The 21,683-nt window shown below is 35.0% G+C and overlaps 1 protein-coding gene across 3 annotated transcripts; it reads right to left on the bottom strand.

Moving 5' to 3' along the window:
* Positions 1-1,753: 1,753 nt before the first annotated feature.
* On the bottom strand, positions 1,754-19,989 carry LOC106674227 (transmembrane and coiled-coil domains protein 2). Of its 3 annotated transcripts, none has more exons than XM_014406840.2 (12): positions 19,202-19,989; positions 13,628-13,784; positions 12,022-12,154; positions 10,146-10,386; positions 9,869-9,913; positions 9,546-9,628; positions 7,457-7,560; positions 6,827-7,042; positions 6,547-6,768; positions 6,300-6,481; positions 3,803-3,935; positions 1,754-2,082 (listed from the first exon to the last, which is right to left on the bottom strand). In XM_014406840.2, exons 1-11 carry the CDS (start codon positions 19,282-19,284, stop codon positions 3,809-3,811), a joined length of 1,593 nt encoding a protein of 530 aa, XP_014262326.1. In that variant the 5' UTR covers positions 19,285-19,989; the 3' UTR covers positions 1,754-2,082; positions 3,803-3,808. The 3 variants fall into 3 exon arrangements, with proteins under 3 accessions (XP_014262326.1, XP_014262327.1, XP_014262328.1); XM_014406841.2 differs by having other exon boundaries at positions 19,710-19,988; XM_014406842.2 differs by lacking the exon at positions 19,202-19,989 and adding an exon at positions 19,001-19,083.
* Positions 19,990-21,683: the final 1,694 nt, after the last annotated feature.

Genomic DNA, 21,683 nt, shown 5'->3' with positions numbered 1-21,683 from the left:
AGGCTGAGAGTGTGTGTATGTGTGGAGTCTAAAATTATTTGGTTGAATGTTATGAGCGGGATTCGAACCCACGACTTCCGCCCCAATACGCCGCTGCTCTAACCACTTGTCTTTTTGTTTGTTTATTGCAATATTAAGACAGATCAGTGTAATAACAAATTTTTATGAGTACTATCTCTCTGGTTTGTTGCATTTTTCAAACCTACCTTCCCATCACACAAAAATTGATTAAATGTCCTCCTATAGCTAATCAATATTACATACAGCATCAGCGCCCGCTTACAATAACCTTGTTTTATTTATAGTAGATGATGGGTTTTGATCTGTGAATCGGTGAACTGTCTCTGAAAATGACAGTTTTTCATTGAAGATGGCGCAATGCCGAAACGCGTTTGAATAACTCAAACAAAAAACCCACGAATGAAGACAGACTCAGTAGTGGCCGTATGCCAGTTCAACTTATTTTACTTCTTTGTACATTGAGACTAACTATATTTATTACCATGAATGAGTGGAATGAGGGCTAAGTGTGGAATATTTAGTACCTTATAGCTCTCAATTAGATAAGTCATATATATGTAGGGGGTGATGGAGGAATGCCAAGTACTCCAACATCCTAAGTGAACGTTGTCCCTTAAATAAGAAAGAATCTGTTTAAGAATGAGTCAGGGTGAGGATGGGTTTGGATTCGGGGAACGATTTCGTTGGGAGCTGAAATTGCAATGACCTATTTACCAATAGCTCCTAGATTCTTGGTGGCTGAACAGATAAGACCGAGGTCTGACCCCGGACTGCCAACACCCGGGGCGGGTAATTCTCAAGGTTTTGTTTATTGTAAATTACACAAAAGCTAGAATTACTACGAGAAGTATAGGCTCAACTCATAAATAATATACTAGTTTTATTGAGTGTAGACAGAGCATGGGCACAATGGTAATAAATAAAAAAACTGTATATTAAATCATTTTAATCAATAATCAATTGAAATATTTGTAATATCACATTCAATAAAGCTTCCACATTGCCATAAATAAATAATAATTCATTATAAAATAAAAGAGCATACAATTTATTAACTATAAATCTGTTCTAAATTGATTTCTTAATTTAATTTATTTCAGAGATATTGTTTTAAAGAAATTTATTTCAAACTGCATGCCATCGTGTTGTGCCAGTTAAGTAAAGAAAACTGCAATTATTTGCAATTGATCAAACATTAACATATAATTATGTTTATACCGATTTTTACTTGAAATTATGACAAGTATTTAAAATAAAACCATATCAATAGCCTACTGGCCTGTCAACAATTACAATTAACTGGATACGTGTCATTATATTAATAATACAAAAATATATGTAGATAACAATGTAAATGGTTTGGGTTGTCTGTAATATTATAAATATTTATTTATAATTTAAAAAAATAAATACATAAATTAAAAAAAAGAAAAATGCTTGAGCTGTAAAATAGTATGTTGAAATACAAAACATTAGACTTTTTTTGGTGAATACAATTGCTATAAACAAGTAAATAAGACAAAATAAAGAAAAATAGGTGTATTTTCTGAAATTTTTGTTATTGCCGTTTACAAAGAGTTCAAAATGAATAAAAAGCATAACCTTGAAATGTTTAAAATGTAAATTATCAATTCATCAAAAAAAAAAAAATAAAATAAAATAAAAATAATAATAAATTATCTAACTCAGGAGAGAAATTCAAATATAGGGTTTAAAAATTATTTTCTATTTATTGACACGACCTCGTTCATCGATTAATAATTTGACACAACTTTGTCAGAACGGTTTTGTGTTAAGATTTTAATTTAACATGTATAAATGATGAAAAATGAGAAACTAATCTGTTGGTAAATAATTACTAAGTTCTTTTATATACACAAATTGAGGTTTTATAGCTATGTACATTCCCTTAACTTATATTGTTTATTTGAGTTACAAAAAAGCACTGTACTGTTACACAAATGTACTTACTATTCTTTTTATATCACATGTTCAGTCCACTAAAATTGCACTGCAACGAAGTTTCCTTGTAAGCACAAAAACCACTTCCTTGCTAATTTACTGGAAAGAATCAAGCCGAATTAAAAAAAAAAAAAAATAATAATAATAAAAAAAATAATAAAAGGTTGAATTAATAAAAAATATATGTGACATATATCTAACAATGTCCAGAACCAGGCAAGGGATTTTTTTTCCCCACTCTTCATGCCTACCTATAAAAAAAGTTAGTTATACAGGAAGGGAGGTCAGCGTGCATGTACACAACATGGGGCCAGGATGCTACCTTGTTAAGGTGCTTGTGTATACTTTGCAAACCAAGCTGTTATTTGAAAATTTTCACTCAACGAATTTCTGATCCATAGAAAAACAACGAAAGTCTTGCTCTGTTTATAGAATAATAATCATGTCTGTGTGAAGAAAGGTATGTATTTGATTGTGGATATGAGTGATACAGTTTTAATTATGGCTACTTTGTGCAAGAAGAAAAGAAAGCAACGACATTGGTGGCACACTGACCAGTACACAAAACATATGAATTGTTTAACCCTGGAGAGGAGAAGAAAGCCAGGGACAAGAAAGCAGCCAAGCCAGGACAGTTGGTCATATATAAATGAGGGTTGGTTTTGTAAAAAAAAAACTTAAAAATGGGGAAAAAAAGGTGTGGAGTGCAAGTAGAGAGAAAGGGCAGACAAGAGGAGCGATAAGAGGTCAACGGCTGGGGAGAAGTCGAGTCTGTCAGGCCCAAGGAGATTGGGAATAGGTGTCATCGTTTCACCGTATTTTCCACCTCGTGGTTGACTGATCAGGATAGACCCCGGAAAAGGATTTGTGGCTACTATGAGAAAATTTTTCCACCGTCTGGGGCAAATCAGGAGGCGAACAGTCAAGGAAAGAAAGAGGACATTGATGGTGCCCCGGGTTTTCCTCCTTATGCATAGCCAAAGGCATCCAGGAGCAAGGAATCAGGAGGAATACCTAGAACGGGATTTGGGGCTATAATAAAGACAACTTTTTCACAGGGGGGGGAGCTATCCGGAAAAACCAGCGGTCACCAGAAAAATAAATTTTGTGTATTCGACTTGGATAAGTCTTTTGTATAAGGTTTTTTTTTTAGTTTGTAAGTAGTGCAGAACACATATTTATGTTCGTTTTTTAAATAATTTTGTGGCTTAATCAAAATCGTTAATTTTATTTAAACTAATTAACTGTTAAGATTTAATTTAATACAACTTATACTTTCTTTAACAAAAAACCAACCCTCCATGAGGTTCCAGGGGTTTCTGGGTAAGTTGAATACATTAAGTTTCAGCTTTCCTCTCCTCCTTTGCTGGGGTGTTATAATCATTTATTTATTTTTATTATATATCTTTGGTTTCTTCCTCTTTATTTTTGTATTAGTTGTTAAAATAGAATGACTGGTGCCTAACATTTTTTTTTTCATTTTCAACAAGTTTCATTTTGTTAATTGTTTGTTTTTTGTCTGAGTGACAGGAATAATTATCTAGGATCATTCACCTCCAGAAACATCCAATTCATTAAATGTAACTATTAAAAGTATAGAAATATAGAACAATAGAGGCAATACAGATTACAATAAACGGGCATAGAACATTCGAGATAGAGGTAACAATTAAAAAAGAAAAAAACAGGGCCAGTTTATGCAACGAATTGCCTAGTATATACAAAGTAAAAGAAGAAAAGTAAGTGTAAAATAATTCATCCAACTTACTAACTAGTAAGAATCAATGCAATTGTGATAGACGTTACTAATGGTACTCACCTCATACTAGGTCCTAGACAGCATCATTCGGAAACGAGTTGATAAATTTGCTGACATATCAGAGATCTCGGGCCATTGTTTTGCGACAACTATTAACGCAATAACAAGCATAGTTGTACTCAGCACTCGTAACCTGTTCATGAAAGTAGTAAGTAGTAGTAAAAATAAGTAAAATAATTACTGCTATACAGGAGGGCTTAATGTCAAACTACAAGTCGTCGGCAAGGGGTCTAGCCGCTTTACAATTCTTCTTTCGAACTTATTTTCAATTAAAAAAGCCATGGGCTGTCAATTAAAAGTTAATTAAAAAATGCCACTGCAATCCCCGAAAAAATACAAATATTAAGGAATAATAACGTTAACTATTATTTAGAAAAAAAATTCTACAATTAGATTATTTTAAAGGAGGATTGAGAAGAGGGAAGTATGCTAATAATTCAAATTGTCATCGTATTTCTTATCACTTACATTGATAAAAATGGATAGTATAGTTTATATTCATTCTAGAATTATAAGATAAAACTAAGAAATTAATAAATAGATGATAAATTAATAAATCAATGTAAGAAATGTGTGATGATTAGTGACCGTTAGTCAATGATTATTCGGCAATTGTGAGATGCGGTCTGGTGTGAGTATTAATCAAATTCAATATAATAATCATCAAATTCAATAACATACGTATATCATCATCACATCGCACAAAACATATAACATGTAAAACAATCATCACATTCCACACATCTAACATTTCTACATAGTCTAATTTTTCAACAATTTGGCTTTCCTTTCCCTAATAATCCCTGTCTATATAATCCTGAAAGGATAATATAGCCGAACCATTACCAACATTTTTTCCATTGTCGGTTCCTTTCACCTCAAAGAAGCTGACTTATAAAAATGTCTTTCTATACCGACTTCCTTCCCCACCCCTTCAAAATCCAACGTATAAAAACATAAAACAGCAATATCTCACTGGCACTCTTAACACAACAAACACTTTGAGTAGAAATACTTTGATTGAATACAAAAGGATTTTTTGAATTGTATAAATTCACTTTTTTTCCACATCTTACACGTATTTGTTAAATTTAAACAATGTTTGTAAATCCTAGGCCCTGAAGATGATATCAATAAAGATTGAAACGTTGGCATGATAAAAATATTTTTCTAAAACCCACGTCAAACCAGACCGGATCTCACGATTTCCAAATAATCGTAAGAAATAATTTTAGAAAAATTAAAGTGTCTAAGAAAAGAGAAAGAAAATTTGAACGTGTGAGTAAATACAGATGTTGAAGACGTCTCTCAGCTGATCAGCACTCAAATTGATGAGATGCAGGATCATTGGAATGTAACAGCCAAAGACTTGAAAATATTATTTCATATCCATTTGGTATGATTATTGCAGTGTTTTTGATCAACTCTGGTAGTTCATTCAGGACATATTGGTAATGACAAATGGTAATGGCAGTTAACAAAAGTTGGATTGAGCTCCTTGGCTTTGAATTATGTAATAGCAAAAAAAAATATTGTAGAGATCGGCCATCTTTCTTGTCTGAACAACTGATGGCACGATCTTTTGCAGCTGGAGATTCTGCAATTTACATAAACCTACAGAGCTTTAGCTGCAAAGAAATCATCAGCCATACCATCAGTCTCTGCGGTGATTCAGTCTCAAGAAAAAATTTGGCAACATATGCCTGGAGGACGTAAAAGTCAGACATTAAGTTAAAGTGACTTAATATATGGCACATATTATATAGATCACAAAGTGTCAGTGAAATATGTTAAGTTATGTCCTTATCAACTGCTCCAACCATATTCAACAAACTTGAGAAAAACTATTGACCACACTAGAAGACTCATTCTATGTGGATCCACAACAACAGCTACCTCATCAGAATGCGTGCCTATAGAATCATATTTATGTTGATAAGCCTCTTACTTTTCATATAACAAGTCAATGTCATCAAAAATGACATCATCATTGAACAAAAGTTGAAATAAATTATACCATTCGTTGTCTGTTTTATGTTATAACTAAATTTGATATGGAATCAATCATTTCAATCCAAAACACTAAAAGAGACTCACAGGCATTTCATGTTAAAACAACAGCCGTGTACCTCCGACACAGCCCTGGCCAAATTTTGTTTTTAAATTTATGACCCCCTCCTCCCTCCTGATACCCTTCTATAACAAAAACTTCCTTTTGTGTCCGTTATAGAGAGGTTTCACAGTTCATAACATATAGAAATATATAGTTCTACAGTCAGTTAAATCAAAAATTGTGATAATTGAGTTAAATACATACACATGGAAAACTATCAAAATCACTTCAACGAATTAACGTTGAGTCGAAAAAAAAAATTTGCTGGAAATTTTATCCAGCACTCGATTTTGGACTTAACCCACTTTTCATTATAACCACTTATAATCTGTTTATAAATATATTGAAAAAAAAAAGAATAACGATGGCAACACATATATTTACCTAGTTCTGAGGAATGGCATAATAATCCCAGCTACAGTTGCAACTAACAGTAGAACAACTTGAAGTACAGTTAGAACGACGTTAATTAATTTAACAACCAGGGCTCTAGCATTTGAATTGTCCAGTCCTTCCAGAGTAAGATACTGTTGATGCTGTGCTTGTTGATGTTCCATTTTGGATATCTAGAAAAAAAAAAAATTTTTTTTCCAATATACAACAAGAATTAAAATAATGTACTTATACAAACTTTTGTCTGGCAAGATTCTAGAATGTCATGGATATCTCTAAGTCTTTCTTCACTTTGGTATTGAACTTTTTCTTCCATATCAGATATTGCTGTTTTAAGGTTTTCAACTTCATTTTGGTGGAGTTCGGTTAGGTCATTTACTTGTTCTTCGAGGCGTTCACATCTGAATCTCTCTTCGACTAAAGCTTGGTTTAAATAAGCTACTTCTTTATGAATAATGTCCTAAAAAAATTACAATTATTCAATTTGTCAATTGATATATTTCAAAACCATTTCTAACCTTTAAAGAATCTAATTTTTCCCTGAATTGGTCGGCTTCATGTTTTCTCGACTTGAGCTCAGAGAAAACCATTTCGAGACTTGGAGTATGACCACCAGAAGGTGGGTGAGTAGTCGAAGAAGGTGGTGATGTTGTCGTGTGCCCTCCACCACCATGTCCTCCTGTACCTCCACATGGCATCGATTCACTTGTTACTGAACTACACTCTGAGCCTTCCTAATTAACCAATTAATATAAATTATTCAAATGAAACAACTCTAAAGGCAATAAATCAATTAAAAAAAAGAAAAAGCGTTCATGTATAATTAATTAGGGTAATAGGCCAAATTATTTACACTACGGGGTGATGATTTTGTCTGCCTTAACCCTGGCTTCGGTGCTGTGAACCTTAGTTTGAAAAATTAAGAAGTGAGAATTTTAAAGGAGAATGAAACATTACTGTGGGGGAGGGAGAGGAGAGAGTGTGTGTGTGTGTGAGAGAGAGAGAGAGATTACATGCTCATCACTCCACAGACCAGGAGGAAATCTCACATTTAAATATTTAAAAATTAAATATTTATTTCAGGATTAGAATATTTTAATTTTTCTACAAAACTATATACTAAATTAAATAATAAATGTCTATATTACCTCTGATGTAAATTTTAAACCAGAGCCTAAACCGCATCCACCAGGAAGAGTAGCACTACCATGGTGTGTCTTCTCATCTTCGAGGGAATCAGATTCTCCGTTTCCTACAAAAATGTATAAATATACATAAAAACATTAAAACATAATAATCTCAAAATTCTAAGAGTATTTTTCATAAGATTGGGAGACACCGACCAATTCCTAGTATCCTTATAAGAAATAAATGTATAACCCTAGCTTAGCTTAGGTACCTCTTTCCTCTATTGACAAGAAAAAAAAAATGGTCAAGATCTCAGGGCAGGCAAAAAGGGGCTCTGGTGAACCTAATCTGAGTTGTAAGACAACTATGGCAAAGTTAACGGCACAAGGGTAAAGTAGTTTCTCTTAACATAGCATTTCGGGAACCAGCCAACAGCCTGTATTTAGCCTTACCCTAATATAGTCAGGGTAACTTTATGAAACAAGCAAACAAAACCCATGAACCAAAACCACCTGTAACCCTCCCCCTATCAACGCTGCCAAAAAAGGTATATACCCTCTTCAAGGCAAAACATCTCAAGGGCCTAAGCACACGTGCCATTTTTTACTGCCCAGTAAAACAATGTCAAGTAAACAACACTGTCCAGTTTTTTCCTAGCATTTCCCTCTAGATCGCCGTGGCATCTAAACAAAATGGTGTCACTTGGCACAATTTTGAACACCATATTTGTATTCTTCCCATTTGCCATTTCAATTTTGGACTTCTCACTGCTGTCAGAACTGCTTGCACTGACAGATAAAATCGATGTCGAGTTATTTATGCAAAAATAGAAAAATAATCTGAAATGTGGAATGTTAAAGATGAAAATTTTGTCTATTTTGTTTGTAAATGTACGCAATGACATCCATCCTGTTTGGTGATCATAAGCATACATTTGCAGTACTTCAGTTGCTGCGGCACCTCAGCGAGAATGAATGTCAAAAAGCCGCATGTGTGCATCGGGCCTAATAAAAAGATAAAACCTCAAGGCAGAGTTTCTAAAATATGTTTTTCAATGAGAAAAGAACAATAATATGCAACAACCTTATTAAAATGTCTTAAAGGTTAAAGAATGGATAGTAATAAAAGAAAAATTCCAAAAAAGAAGACAAGGCCCACACCACCACATAGGAGATATCCTACAGGGAGGCGGGCGCTAACTGGTGAAAGTAGCTATGGTGGAAAATGGATTTTTCAACATCCAAATGGACCCTGAGAGGCTTGATTCCAATGTGCTTGCATATGAAAATATGCCAATAGGACTCTCATCACTTAGGTCAAGTTCAATAAGTGACGACCAACAGAGATTATCCCTACTCTCAGACCTAGAAGGGCGCTCCGACTGATGAGAGATGGGATCCAAAAGAAAAACGACTTACTTATTGATACTGTAGCCTGATTGAGTGCTTCAAATCGACAGCTGAATACACACATCTGAACCATCTGAAGCAAGATCTGACAAGAGAAAGGTGAAGTATAGGACCTTCTCTTTGAGAAAAGAACTATGAATTACAATTTGATCCAGAATGTGGATCTAGGAATGGAATTTTATTTCGATAAACACACAAAATCTCATTCCCGAGTAGTGTATGTCAACATGTTACAGGAGTTCTACTTTCTGAATCAAGGACGTCAGAAGTTTATGAAACTGAATCTATTCTTGATATTACCTCAAATCTTCCAGATTTCATCAATGTTGACATGATAAATTTAATAACGACGAAGAGGGTTTCAAATAACTAATAGAAACTGAAATAGCAGATCCATAGAAAGGACTGACCTCTGCAGATGATGAAAATTTGTTTATAGTTTTAAAAACAAAGATAATTAAACACACCCAAGGGTTAAGAAATGACTGAAGTTCTGTTACATTATTTTGAACCAGAGAATGCCAATCACAGCAAAATTATATACGGATGTAGTACCACATTGAAGAAAAAAAAAACAGGATATCATTTGAGTTGTAATTTATCTAAACTAAATCTCACTGGCAGATATTGATGTCCAGGGAGGCAAAAAGAGGTAAATGGTGTTAAATGGGTGAATAAGAAAGACGGTAAAAAACCTTACTTGACAAAGAATTAATGTTGTCAGCACTACCAAATTTGTTTCGGATCAAATGAGCAAATTCTCTCGGTTTGGACATTACTGATCTGGAAAAAATTACAATACAATATACATATATTCAAAATTTAGATGTACAGAATTTTTATCATGTTGGTCAACACATCGATCATGCACTTAAACAGTTATTAATAAAATACAGTGTTTTGTCCAAACGCACACTCATGAATACAAAACATTTACAAGTTTTATTGGTTAAAAAAAAATCACAGTAATTGATATCATCTATAAGTTGACAATAACTTTACACACAACATTTGTAAACTTACCCAGATAAACCTGTAATACCATCTCTGATGTTACCTCCTACATGTCTAAAGCAAAATAAAATAAAATAAAACATAATATGAATAAAAAAATAAAAATAAAAAATTAATTGATAATGGACCAAATATTTTTAATATGTATTTAATGAGAGCTTTATAGACGAATACTGCAAACACCAATTAAAAATAAAAAGATAAATAAAAATGAATAAATATTAATGTTTTTTTTAAATAAAAAATGGTTTACAATAAAGAATGAGAAATCAAGCAATGTACTTACTTCAGACCCTGTCCCATGTCTCTAAGTACTTCTCTTGGCTGCCGGTGATGATGGTGGCTCGCACCATGGAGAGCTTTTGATTCAAGTTCTTTAAGCTTTTTGTTATAACTTTCTAACTTTTTCTGAAGCTGTTGTATGGACTGTGCAGATTTTTGGTTTTTCTTTTCGAACACCGCTTTTATACGCTGAACCTGTCCTCTATCAGCGTTTGATGCCAGTTTAAGGTATTCATTTACATTATCTGAAATAGCGAAACACTAATAAAATAAAAATAAAATAAAATCGTAATAAATCACTAAATAATGATGGTAAGATTATATCTTAAATACATTTAAAGACAAAACCAGACACACATATTTTGTTTATTTCAAACTGTATGTATTTTTATTATATCAATTTATATTATATTATGTAATTATTTATTATATCAAGATCAGCAATTCGTGTTTTAATAAAAATTATTTAATTATTATGGTTCGAAAGAAAATTCACCAAAACACTGGGAAATCATAAGTGATAAATTACAATTTAATTAACAAATTATTACCTGGTTTTGCTCTTAATAACACGTATTACCACCTCTGGCCTCGTTGAGGGCCTTAAGTCTCCTAGGTATGGGATGAATAAGCAATCAGATTTTGAATTATGAAACATTCTTCAACAAGAGTGGCATGAAGCGGCATTGTTCGAGGCGGCAAATAATGTTTAATCCGTCAATTTGTCATGTCAGGAAAATGTGCTGCCCAATTCATTGTGGTAATCCCCACATCCTCTAAGTAATGGATGATAATTCGAGCCACATGGAGTCATGTGTTAGCACGAAGTTCTCCCAATAAATAGAGCAAATAGGACCACAACTTCCAGAAGAACTTCAAAGATTCATTCTGTACGAATCAGTTCGGGACAGGCTTGGGCATTGATTTCACCCCACACCTTAACTTATTGTTTGAAAAGGCAGTGGCTCATGCATGTTGTTGATTGACTCCCCCCCATTGTTCAAGTGTCCAACAATGACGATTTATGAACAGTTGCATCTCTATCGATGCCTCTCCAGTATTAGAACCTGTGCGGGATGTCTAAAGACTAGCTCTTCACAAGAAACCTTCGGTTGACTGTTTGACAGCTCAACCTTACATTAAGGATCATCTGGAGTTTACTTATCAAGGAAGCCATTGTAATGGTTCTGTAGTGCGGTAAGAGCAATGAAACTCTTTAATTATGGTACAGTGCAGTCGTCCACAACCTTCTCTTCAATCGAGATTTCTGGTGGCCCTAAACCACTAGACCTTCGTGGATGGTACAGCATGGAACACTCAGGACTTGTAACGGATGCTAAGTGCCAAAGCATCTGCCTTCTCGACTTAAATCCACGTTTTAAGAAAAAATTAATAATCAATTTTATTACTCAAATTTGTTGTTTCATCAAAGAAAATGTAAAAAACCATTGAATTCACTCGACAAGTTGGCCCTGGAAGTGATGAAAATGAACAGATTTTCTTTATTTTTCACCTAAATAGCGTAAAAGAATAAGTAACACCCTATAAAGGTAAAATATAAATTATTTTTGTTTTATGTTTTAGCTAACTATTAATTTTTATACCTAGTTATTATGGAAAATAAACAAATAAATATGAGTACCTGGGTTTGTTTTTGCCTTTGAGTTTTTAGAAAATATAATAGCCTTGGAAAATAAATGCTCTTCAAAGGCACGGTATAGAATAACCTTGAAATTTTAATGAATTGATCAAATATGATTTTTTTTTTCAAAAGAATTCATAAAATTCATTATGCTGATATTACTCTGTATGCACATTTGTGGAGGAAAAGATAATAATTACCTCTTTAAATCGTACCGTTATTAATAAATTTTACTAACCATCTCTAGCAGTCTGTTCTCCTTTAATAAGATCCCTTGTACGAGAGATCTTGGATTGCATGTGTTCAATAGCTGCCCGGCGCCCATCGCCGTCATCTCCCAAGTCCATAGATCCATTGAGAACACTCCCATCCTAGCAAAATACAGTTTAACATAATGTTTAATGATATTAGTGTAGTACAAAAAACATTGTATTAAAAATTTAAAGTTTAAAATTAATATTTTACCAAACATTTTTTTAAACCACTCTTCTACTGATATCACAAGTGCTGTTAGTATTACATTGTTTTTTCTTATTGAAATATATTTACATTTTATTGCAAGTGACAAATAAAGATTTTTTCAAAAGTTTTACATGAGACATGGCCTGTTAACGCACAAATTAATGACTTCTATATCTCTTGGAAATTTAAATACAATTTCATATATGCCAATTTACTGTATTGTGGGAAACTTAGAGAACTCACTCACAAATTTTATACTACTTGTTTAAAGATTAAGTGCACAGCTCTTTCTAAAAACTCAAAAATGTCCATGAAGATATTGTCAGCACCAAATAAAAGTAATAAATGTGAAAAATTGCATTTTTCAATTTTGTTGGTCTACCTATCTTGTGGTAAATTATGAATCTCAATGGTGTCGATGTTATAATTACAATTTCAACATTAGTTTATTATACTTTTATTGTTTTCCTTTTTATCTACTAATTTGGCAATTATAGTACTAGTACATTTACTATATTTCAGCATAGTTGCCTACCCGAGGTGATAGCAAAGTTACCAATTTAAGCCATAGTAGCCAACCATTTTTTTCTTTTTATATATTATAATATATATTACTGTTTTCAATTAATTATTCTTTCTATGCAAGGTCTTGGTTCAGATAAAAAAGGTAAGTGTCACGTGCGGGATTCGAACCCACGACCTTCGGCTAAATACGCCACTACTCTACCACTTGGGCTATCATGACTTCAACCTACAACCATTCGAACTTTCCCTCATTTTGCCATTTTCAAATGTCGTGTAGTGTGAAAAAAGTAACTTGGTCAATTGACCACTAAAACGTAAATGGATTAATATATTTCTGTATTGTAACTTCTAACTATTTCCCCCTGTTGTTTTAATTATTTTTTGAACAATTAATTAACTTGCATGCAAAGTAGCGAATCCTCTGCAAAAATGGACATTTAAAGGTATTAATTTTTATGACATAACATCACAAATCTGGTCCAGATGCAGTAAAGTAATGACTATTTTAAACTAATTTTACTAATTAGTAATAATTATGAAAATCAGATCAATGGATTATATTATTATAGTTATTATTAGTATGTTAGTATATTATTTTTTAGAAATAATTACCTACCTTCTAAAAAAAAGGCCTAAGAAAATTAATATAAAAAAATATGTAAACTAAAAGTAAAAATACAAAATTGATTATACTTTGTGTGTGAGTGAATAAAGGATAAAATGCTCAAATCTAGTGTATTGTGCAAAAATAAAAAGACAAAGGACGTAAGAGAATAGACTGAAATCCAAGACTAAGAACTGCACTTAAACCTTTCAAGTTGTTAAACATAAAATTCTAACATATCAACATTTATTACCATTTCATCTTCATGCTGAACTACATGTTGCGATGCATCTTCGATAGAAGATCCGTGATTGAAAGAATCCCTCATTATTCCGGCGTCGGTGGAACTGCACCTCTCATGCTTTGAAGTTACGGGAGATTTGCATCTACTCATCCTTCCATCATTTAACCTTTTTAAAATCAAAACACGTTACAATTAGACACACACATATAATAAAGAATATTCATTGTAGAGTTATGAAGTATGTACAAGATGTAAAATAAGAAATTTAAATCACCATAAGTCTTAAAAAAAGATAAAACATCTTTAAATGTATTATCAATTGAATAATATAACAATAAAGAAATAAATAGAAAGCACAATTAATAGACAATACGATCTAAGGCAGCCTTGTTCATAGATAAAGTAATCAGAATTATCAGTGCAAAAGATAAAATTCTCTAGCTAATTTTTTCTATTACAATACAACTAATGTTGGAGAAAAGTTCAAAAATTCTTTCAACTATTCAAAAACATTAGTCCTCACTGAATCCTTATAAATTTTTAGAAGTGAAATGCATGATTTATGGCTCATAAGGTACCAAACCATTAATTAACAAATTAAATTAAATTTTTGATTTAATTACCTGCCTTCTAAAACAAACAGCCTAGGAAAAATAATATAATTCAGAGCTCTCTCAGTAATCCAAACTTATTATTGCAGGGGATATTCGGATAACTTGAAAATTTGGATTACAGAGGATGTTTAAAAAAATAAGTACATATCTAAAAAAAATTTCAACACTACACTTTATTATTTTTGTATACACAAAACTTATTAGAATACATTAATTATAGAACTTTCTTCATGGCTTCTACCTCTTTTTCACTCATTTTTAAACTGGGTGCAATTGATGATCTTGTACTGTAAAGATATATAGATGGGATTTATATTCTACTTTATTTGAAATTACTATTGTAAAAGCATCAGTTAAATAAATTATGCACTCTAGAACTATAATATAAAAAAGGCAATTTTTCATTTCAATCATTCAAAATCATGAGTGTTGGTAGCATTACACAAAACGGACATGCCAAATAGATGATTAGACCCATTTCTGAATTTGGCGAAATACCTAAACATGCTTAACAGATCAAAACTGTAAGTATAGTGAACCCAGAGTAATCGGAAACTACCAAGCTCAAGACTTCAACTCACTGCAGAAGTCAAAGAAATATGGACCAAGTAACAGTACATCCCTAGTGTAAGGTATGAAAAAATAGCTTGGAGAAGGTGCCACACTCTAAAGTTCGAAGGGCTGGAGGTAAACAAAGAGGGCGGTCGGAGTGGGCAGACACAAGACATTCATAAGTCGTGGTATCAAAAAGGACAGATGCCAAAGGTTTGCGAAACTATCGAGGGGAAGAAAAGACACAAAATGTGGCAAGCTGTCAAAAATAAGGACAGTTGCCAAGCATTTGTTTATGAAACTGACAAGGGGAAGGACATATGCCAAAATGTAAACAAAGGACAACCTGGGATAGCTCAAAGAATATCCTGGTCAATAAAACATCATTCGAGATAGACATACTTCAAGCTCAGAATATAAGAGAACAAAATGGAAAGTCTAAGAAAAAGGAAAGAAATGCTACTATTTTTCCACTGTCTGGAAGATTCAGATACTGAAAGCAAAAAGATGCATAGAAGGCAACGAAGAACGAACGGTTCTTTAGGTACTTTATCAAGGATTTTATATGTTCGCAGGATAGTCCACTGAGGGACTGGGCGATCAGGATCAGAAGGATAAGAAGCCAAAGATTTGCAAAACTGTCAAGGGAAGAAAAAGTACACAAAATGTGCGGAGCTGTCAAGGAAGAGGACAGACGACAAATTTTTACTAAACTGTCAAGGGAAAAGAAAGACACAAAATGTAGGGAGTTGTCGAGGAAAAGTATAGACGATAAAAGTTTGTGAAACTGTTGAGGGAAAGAAAAGACACAAAATGATGTAGAGGCATTAACAAAGGATGACCCGGGATGTACAAGGAATATTTCGGTCATTAAAACATCAATCGAGAGCTAGTCATACTTCAAGCTCAGAAGATAAAAATAAAATGGAACATCTAAGGAACGTTTCCATTCACAAGGAAGAGGACAATAGGAAGCCTAACGTCTCCAAGCCTAACTGGGACCCTGACCCCATTTTCCAAGGAGGGCATTCTAGGGATCACACTAGACCAGTGGTTCACATGGAGTCCCCATTTAACAAAAACCACCCAGAGAGCCAAAATCGCCTGGGTGAGGTGGAGAAGGCTTTGCGCCAAAAACTGGGGATCATACCCCAAACTGACCCTATGGCTATACACATGCGTCTTAAGACCAATGTTGACATATGGGTTGGTGGTATGGTGGACGAAGACTCTGCAGGCCAAAGCAATCAGGTTATTAAGTGGCACTCAAAGACAAGCTTGTCTCAATGTCACTGGAGCGATTATCAAACCTTCATAAAGACTGATCAGGTTAACTTTGTAATTTCAGTTGTACTGCACCACACTTTCATTACATTAGCAAACCCGGCAAAAGGTCCAATACTATTACAAAATTAATTCTACCGTTTTTTTTCCCTTCAGTTATTTCACAAAATATGCCTCACCAATTATCCACCCACCACAACGACAACTGTGGCCCTGGAGGTGCTGTTAAACCTCCCACCACTTCATATTTTAATCCAAGGAGAAGCCAGAGCAGCAGCCTACAGGCTCATAAATGGACAACCATCTGCAAGGATAGGCCATGTAAATAAACAATGGATACTGAGGGAGGAGATACAGGCAGATGCCATGTTAGGCATGTCAATCAATGCCACTACTCCAAAATACAATTTTACTAAAAAGTACAAGATACTGATACCAGTACAGTCAAACATGGACCACACTGACGGCTCCAAAACCAACAAGGGCTGATGATAAACCTATGGTATGGTAATAAGGATACTAAGAAGCAGGGTTTGTGCTACCAGGCACTGCAGCCTTGTGGCCTATTGTACCTCCCTAGTTCCTTAGTTCAGTGCAATAGACTCAATCCTTCTCCTTAGAAGTATCAGGTCACTGACTGTCACTGCTACAATTTCATCCCTAAATTTTTTTCATATGTTAGGTTAAATCTCCATTGAGCTGTTACTTCGCATTCGAAGATGATATGGTTGGCTGTTTCCTCCTCCTCATTACATAATCTACAGATGGGATCATCATTGTACATGCCCATGTTGTGTAGATGTTTTCTCAGATGCCAGTGACCGGTTAGTAGTCCTACCACTCCACTGAGTTTATCCCTCTCCAATTGTAGCAGTGCCAGTCTTGGTGAGGGTTGTTTCATCATAAGTTTGCTGTCTACCACCGCTAGAGTTTATCCACTTCTCCTTTTGTTCTGTTTGGATCCATTCTGTGATGGAGGATACTATAGATGGTAACCTAGGTAAATATGCTAGTTTTCTAGTCTGAAATCATAGCGATTGAACACTGCATCAGGGAAATAAAAAGGCTAGGAATTATTCCCGGCCCTGTCATGGGTCCCTGGCCACTCAGGGCATAGGGGCAACGAAAAGGTTGACATGTTGGACTTTCTCGGTCTGAAACTACTGCGGCCTAGCATCCAGTCACAAAAGAGGATACATCTTAAAATGGATCCTTAAAGAGTCCAAAACCTGGTAGAATACCGCAGGTATGAGGTACGTGAAGAGTTTCATAGAAGGGCCATCCCCAAAATTTACAAAGGAATAACGGAAGGCAACCGCAACCAGGATTCTGGCTGGGCTCATGACAGGGCACTGTCACTTAAGAAAGCACATGCACCGGATAGAAGTATAGATAGAAGAAATGTTGTGTAGATATTGCCAAGAAGGGGAAGAGACTGCAAAGTATATTTTATGTTTCTGTGAAGGTCTATGCACGTGCAGGTTCTTGCCTTGACTCTTGGTTGATTCAACTAGTTAAATAGATGGGTGTCAAGGAGTGTAACATGGTAGCAAAATGTTTGGCAATCACCCCAACCCCTTCACATGCAGTCAACTCATCCTCCTAGGTGGGTGGCCAGAAGACACTCATCCCCTCTGGTTGACTCAAATCAAAAGACACTGCTTGGCATTCGTCCTTCACACCAGTCGCCTAGTTGAGTCAACTGAGTTTACCTCGGAAAGCATTGCAATTGCAAGTTTTAAAGTGGAGCAGTTCATTGAAGATATTCGTATTAGTCCCGTGACATGGGGCATGAGTTGTGAGGAGTATAGTGAAAAATTATAAGAAGCGTAGCTTGGAGGGAAGTAGCACAACAGTATTTGAAAGAAAGCGCCTGTTTCCCAATTTTAGAACAACAGATAAATCTACTCTTTTCTTTACTGGGTTTCTTCCTTTTTTGCTTCTCTTTTTGCAAAAGAGCAAGCACAAGAAGTGCTGCTGCTTTCTCGGGTTCTAACATTATACTGACCTCCCACTGGGAAAAGAGGTTGATTCCACAAGTTACTTGGTGTGAAACCAGCAAAGACGAGTTCACACAGCAGTAAACTAGTTGAGAGTCTACTGGGCAGCTTAGTTGAATCAACCAAAGCGCCTCGTCTAAAAGAGGTCTAAGGAGCCACTGGCAAGGTTAGGGGGGTCGATTAAAAACCTGAAACTGGCCAGTAAGTTATAAAAAAACGGAGGACAATATATCAACTCAGCTGGAGGTGCAGAAGCCCTTGTGGCCGCTTTTTATCCCTATCCTTTGTAAGGAAAAGGAAAGGCACGCTTCTATTTTCATCGACCCAGAAGCTTCAGATACTGGAGAATAAAAGATGGGCAGTAACAAAGTACTTGAATGCTAAATCGAGTTTTCAGTAGCATTGCCATTTACTGATTTTAGATCAATGGACTTATCTGACTTTCTAAGATTTGAGGCTTAGGAATCAGCATGAAGTTTTTTTGACTAGCTAGAACAGCCGATTCATCAAAGATTATGCCATCATAGCGGCACTTAGCACCGAGGCCCGTTTCACAACCAGTCTTGCAGGTATCAAGAACAAGATTCTATAACCGAATCGCTGCTCAACTGAGCGAGCTATTATCCCAACTCAAGAGTATGAGTTTGGTCTGGAGAAGAACCAAGAAAGAAGAATTCAATGTAAGAAAAGTCAGAGTGCGCAGAAACTAAACAGTACGTTGTAATGTGTGGTGTTTAGTGACCGTTACTTAATGATTATTTGAAGGTCGTGAGATGCGGTCTGGAGTACGTTGTAACTTTGAAGAGAGTAGCATTGTGTCTTGTCTAAGTAATTGTAATTTTTTTATGTTTACTGATTCACAGGAAAAGCGTTTTAAAAATACTTTTAAATGGCAAAGCAATCTACGATATAAAATTTTCATTTAAACTTACTAAATAAAAATGCTGAATAATTCGTGAGAAACATTCCAATTGTTCTATTTTGTAGTCTATGAGTCACTGACCACAAACAAACTATAACATGCCCAAATAAATTCGATGCTTTATCATTTTAACTTTATTGGTGGGAAAGGTTTTGTATATAATAAACAGCAGAATAAACGGAGTTAAATTTGAAAAAAAGAAGAAACTTACCCAACGTTGTTTCCTTTAGGAGTAGAAGTAAGGCGACAAGGCGACGGACTTCGACTTTTAGAACGGATATTTAAGCTATCCATGATCTTCACAACATAATTTGTTGTTTGACACAACAGTCGGAAACTTCAACGGGGGGAAACATCTCCCGAAAGACAATGTAAACGGCGAAGCGGATCAAATAAGATTAACAACCGAAATCAGTTGTAATGGTTATTTTTATCGGTTATTCCAAGAAACCGCTACGCCCGCTGTCAAGAACGCGGTGTCGACGGGGGGAAAAGAAGAACGGGAAACCGTCCGAGACAGAAGATAAACGGAAGAAATACGCTCTTCTCGGGCTGAAAACACTTTCGGACAGTTTCGAAAGACGACGCTCCACGCCGGACGAGTGACCGTGACGGCGGGACGGAAAAAGAGAAAAACTGTCAGAGAGAAGGTGTCGAAAGTGAAAAGACTGACAGACAATTTTCACAGAAGTCTTTTAGAATCGCTATTGAGAATTCACCTTTTCGATTTTCAAGTCGGTCGAAGGGTCGGCCATTTTGACCGAGTCGGCTCAGCTGGAAGGGGCGAGATAAACACAGAGGTTGTCCTCAGCACTGTTGCATTTCCCTCTGGCAATGTTCCGACAGTGACTGTTCGACTAAATGCCTTTCTTCCGCATCATTGTCTATCTGTGTATCTAGTCCCCAACTATTCCTACTCGGCCCTACCCATTGAATATTAATTTAATTAAAGACGAAATATCGCCTATTCTTCTATAAAAACTATTTGGATCGTCGAGGCGCATCGGCCCAGACGCATTCACGCAAAATGCCCTTCTTTCATTAATTCCAATCTGATTCAAAAATAAAAATAAAATATTTTACCTAACCTACCTATATTCATATCACGAAAATATATTTAAAAAAAAAAAAAATAGTTCCAATTGATATTTATCATTATGAGTTAATTTTTTCCGTTGTCACCGGTTCGATCGCCGTCTGCAGATCTTACAGTCAAAGTTCAATTATTATTTTATTTTTGTTCAATTTCAACAAAAGATAATTATGACATCATCCTTCTCTGATACTTGACAATCTTCATTGTCACTGATTAATATCTGCTTACAACGAAAAAGGAATTTTTTTTTAAATTTATTTCGTATATTTATTAATTTCGAAAATCGGCAGAATGAACAGTGATCTCTCCCTAATCCGAGATTCCAGTGATCCGAACTGTACAGAAATAAGCAATTTAAAGGAAACAAACGAATATTATTTGGATGGAAAGAGGCGAGAGAGAGAGGAAGTGAGTGAGTGGTAGTGACTGAGTGTGAGGGAGTTGTACAAAAGATCAAGACATACCATAGGAATTTTCAAGAATATCTTTTGTTCAGTAAATCACTCACCTTCCTTCACTACTGGAAAGAGAAAAAGTGAGCGAGTGAGAAAATCAGGTGAATGAGAGAGAAAGAATGTGAGTGAGAATGACAGAATGTGTGTGAGAGAGTGATACACAAGACCAAGACCAGCTTTCGACAAGACAAGACGAATTTTCGATCATTTTTTCTTTTGTCAGTGAATCTCTCACCTTCATTCACTACTTTAGAGAAAAAAGTGAGCAAGTGAGTGATTGAGAGAGAAAGTGTGGGAGTGAGTTAGTGAGAATGAGTGTGTGTATGAGAGAGTGTGAGTGGTGAGTGATCCAAAAGACCAAGACCAGCTTAGACAAAACTAATTTTCAATCATTTTTTCTTTTGTCATAAGAGAGAAAGTGTGGGAGTGAGTTAGTGAGAATGAGTGTGTGTGTGTGTGTATGAGAGAGTGTGAGTAAGTGATCCAAAAGACCAAGGCCAGATTAGACTAAATGAATTTTCGATAATTCTGTCTCCTTCCTTCACTTCTGTAAAAAAATGATGAGTAAGAGAAATAGAGAGAGAAGGTAAGTGTGTGAGAGATAGTGATTGAGTATGAGGGAGTCATGCAAAAGACCAAGACCAAGGAGAAAGAAAGAGAGAGGTAGAGATAGATAGATAGAGAAAGAGAGTTATTCAAGTCAAGACCATCGTAGTCTACACGATTTTTCGAGAATTTTGTCAGTGAATCTCACCTTCCTTCAATATTAGAACGAAAATGAGTGAGTGAATGAGTGTGTGAGTGAGTCAGTCATATTAAAGAACAAAACCAGCTTAGGACTCATGAATTTTTTCTTTTGTCGGTGAATTTCTCATCTTACATCTAGAAAGGAAAAGGGTGAGAGAGTGTGTGTGTGTCATACGACAGAAAGAACATGACCAGCTTAGAGAATGAATTTTTGAGAATTTCTATTGTTCAGTGAATCCCTCACCTTCCTTCGCTACTAGAAAGAAAAAGGGTGAGTGTGTAAGTGAGTCATACGAGAGAAAAAACCAGCTTAGATATGAATTTTTTATTTTATCAGTAATTCCTCATCTTCCATCTCTACTAGAAAAAAGGGTGAGTGAATGAGTGTGTGTGTC

This window comes from Cimex lectularius, unplaced genomic scaffold (genome assembly GCF_000648675.2).
Source record: "Cimex lectularius strain Harlan isolate CLEC.00 unplaced genomic scaffold, Clec_2.1 scaffold264, whole genome shotgun sequence".
Classification (NCBI taxonomy): Eukaryota; Metazoa; Arthropoda; class Insecta; order Hemiptera; family Cimicidae; genus Cimex; species Cimex lectularius.
Note: the sequence above shows the minus strand (reverse complement) of the source record. Positions and strands in the feature narration are given on the sequence as shown.

Coding starts and splice junctions, on each gene's coding strand:
- LOC106674227 (XM_014406840.2), bottom strand. CDS start 19,284: ATGGATAGCTTAAATATCCGTTCTAAAAGTCGAAGTCCGTCGCCTTGT. Junction 13,785..19,201: donor CCTAAAGGAAACAACGTTGG/GTAAGTTTCTTC, acceptor GATTTTAAAAAG/GTTAAATGATGGAAGGATGA. Junction 6,769..6,826: donor AAAAATTAGATTCTTTAAAG/GTTAGAAATGGT, acceptor TAATTTTTTTAG/GACATTATTCATAAAGAAGT.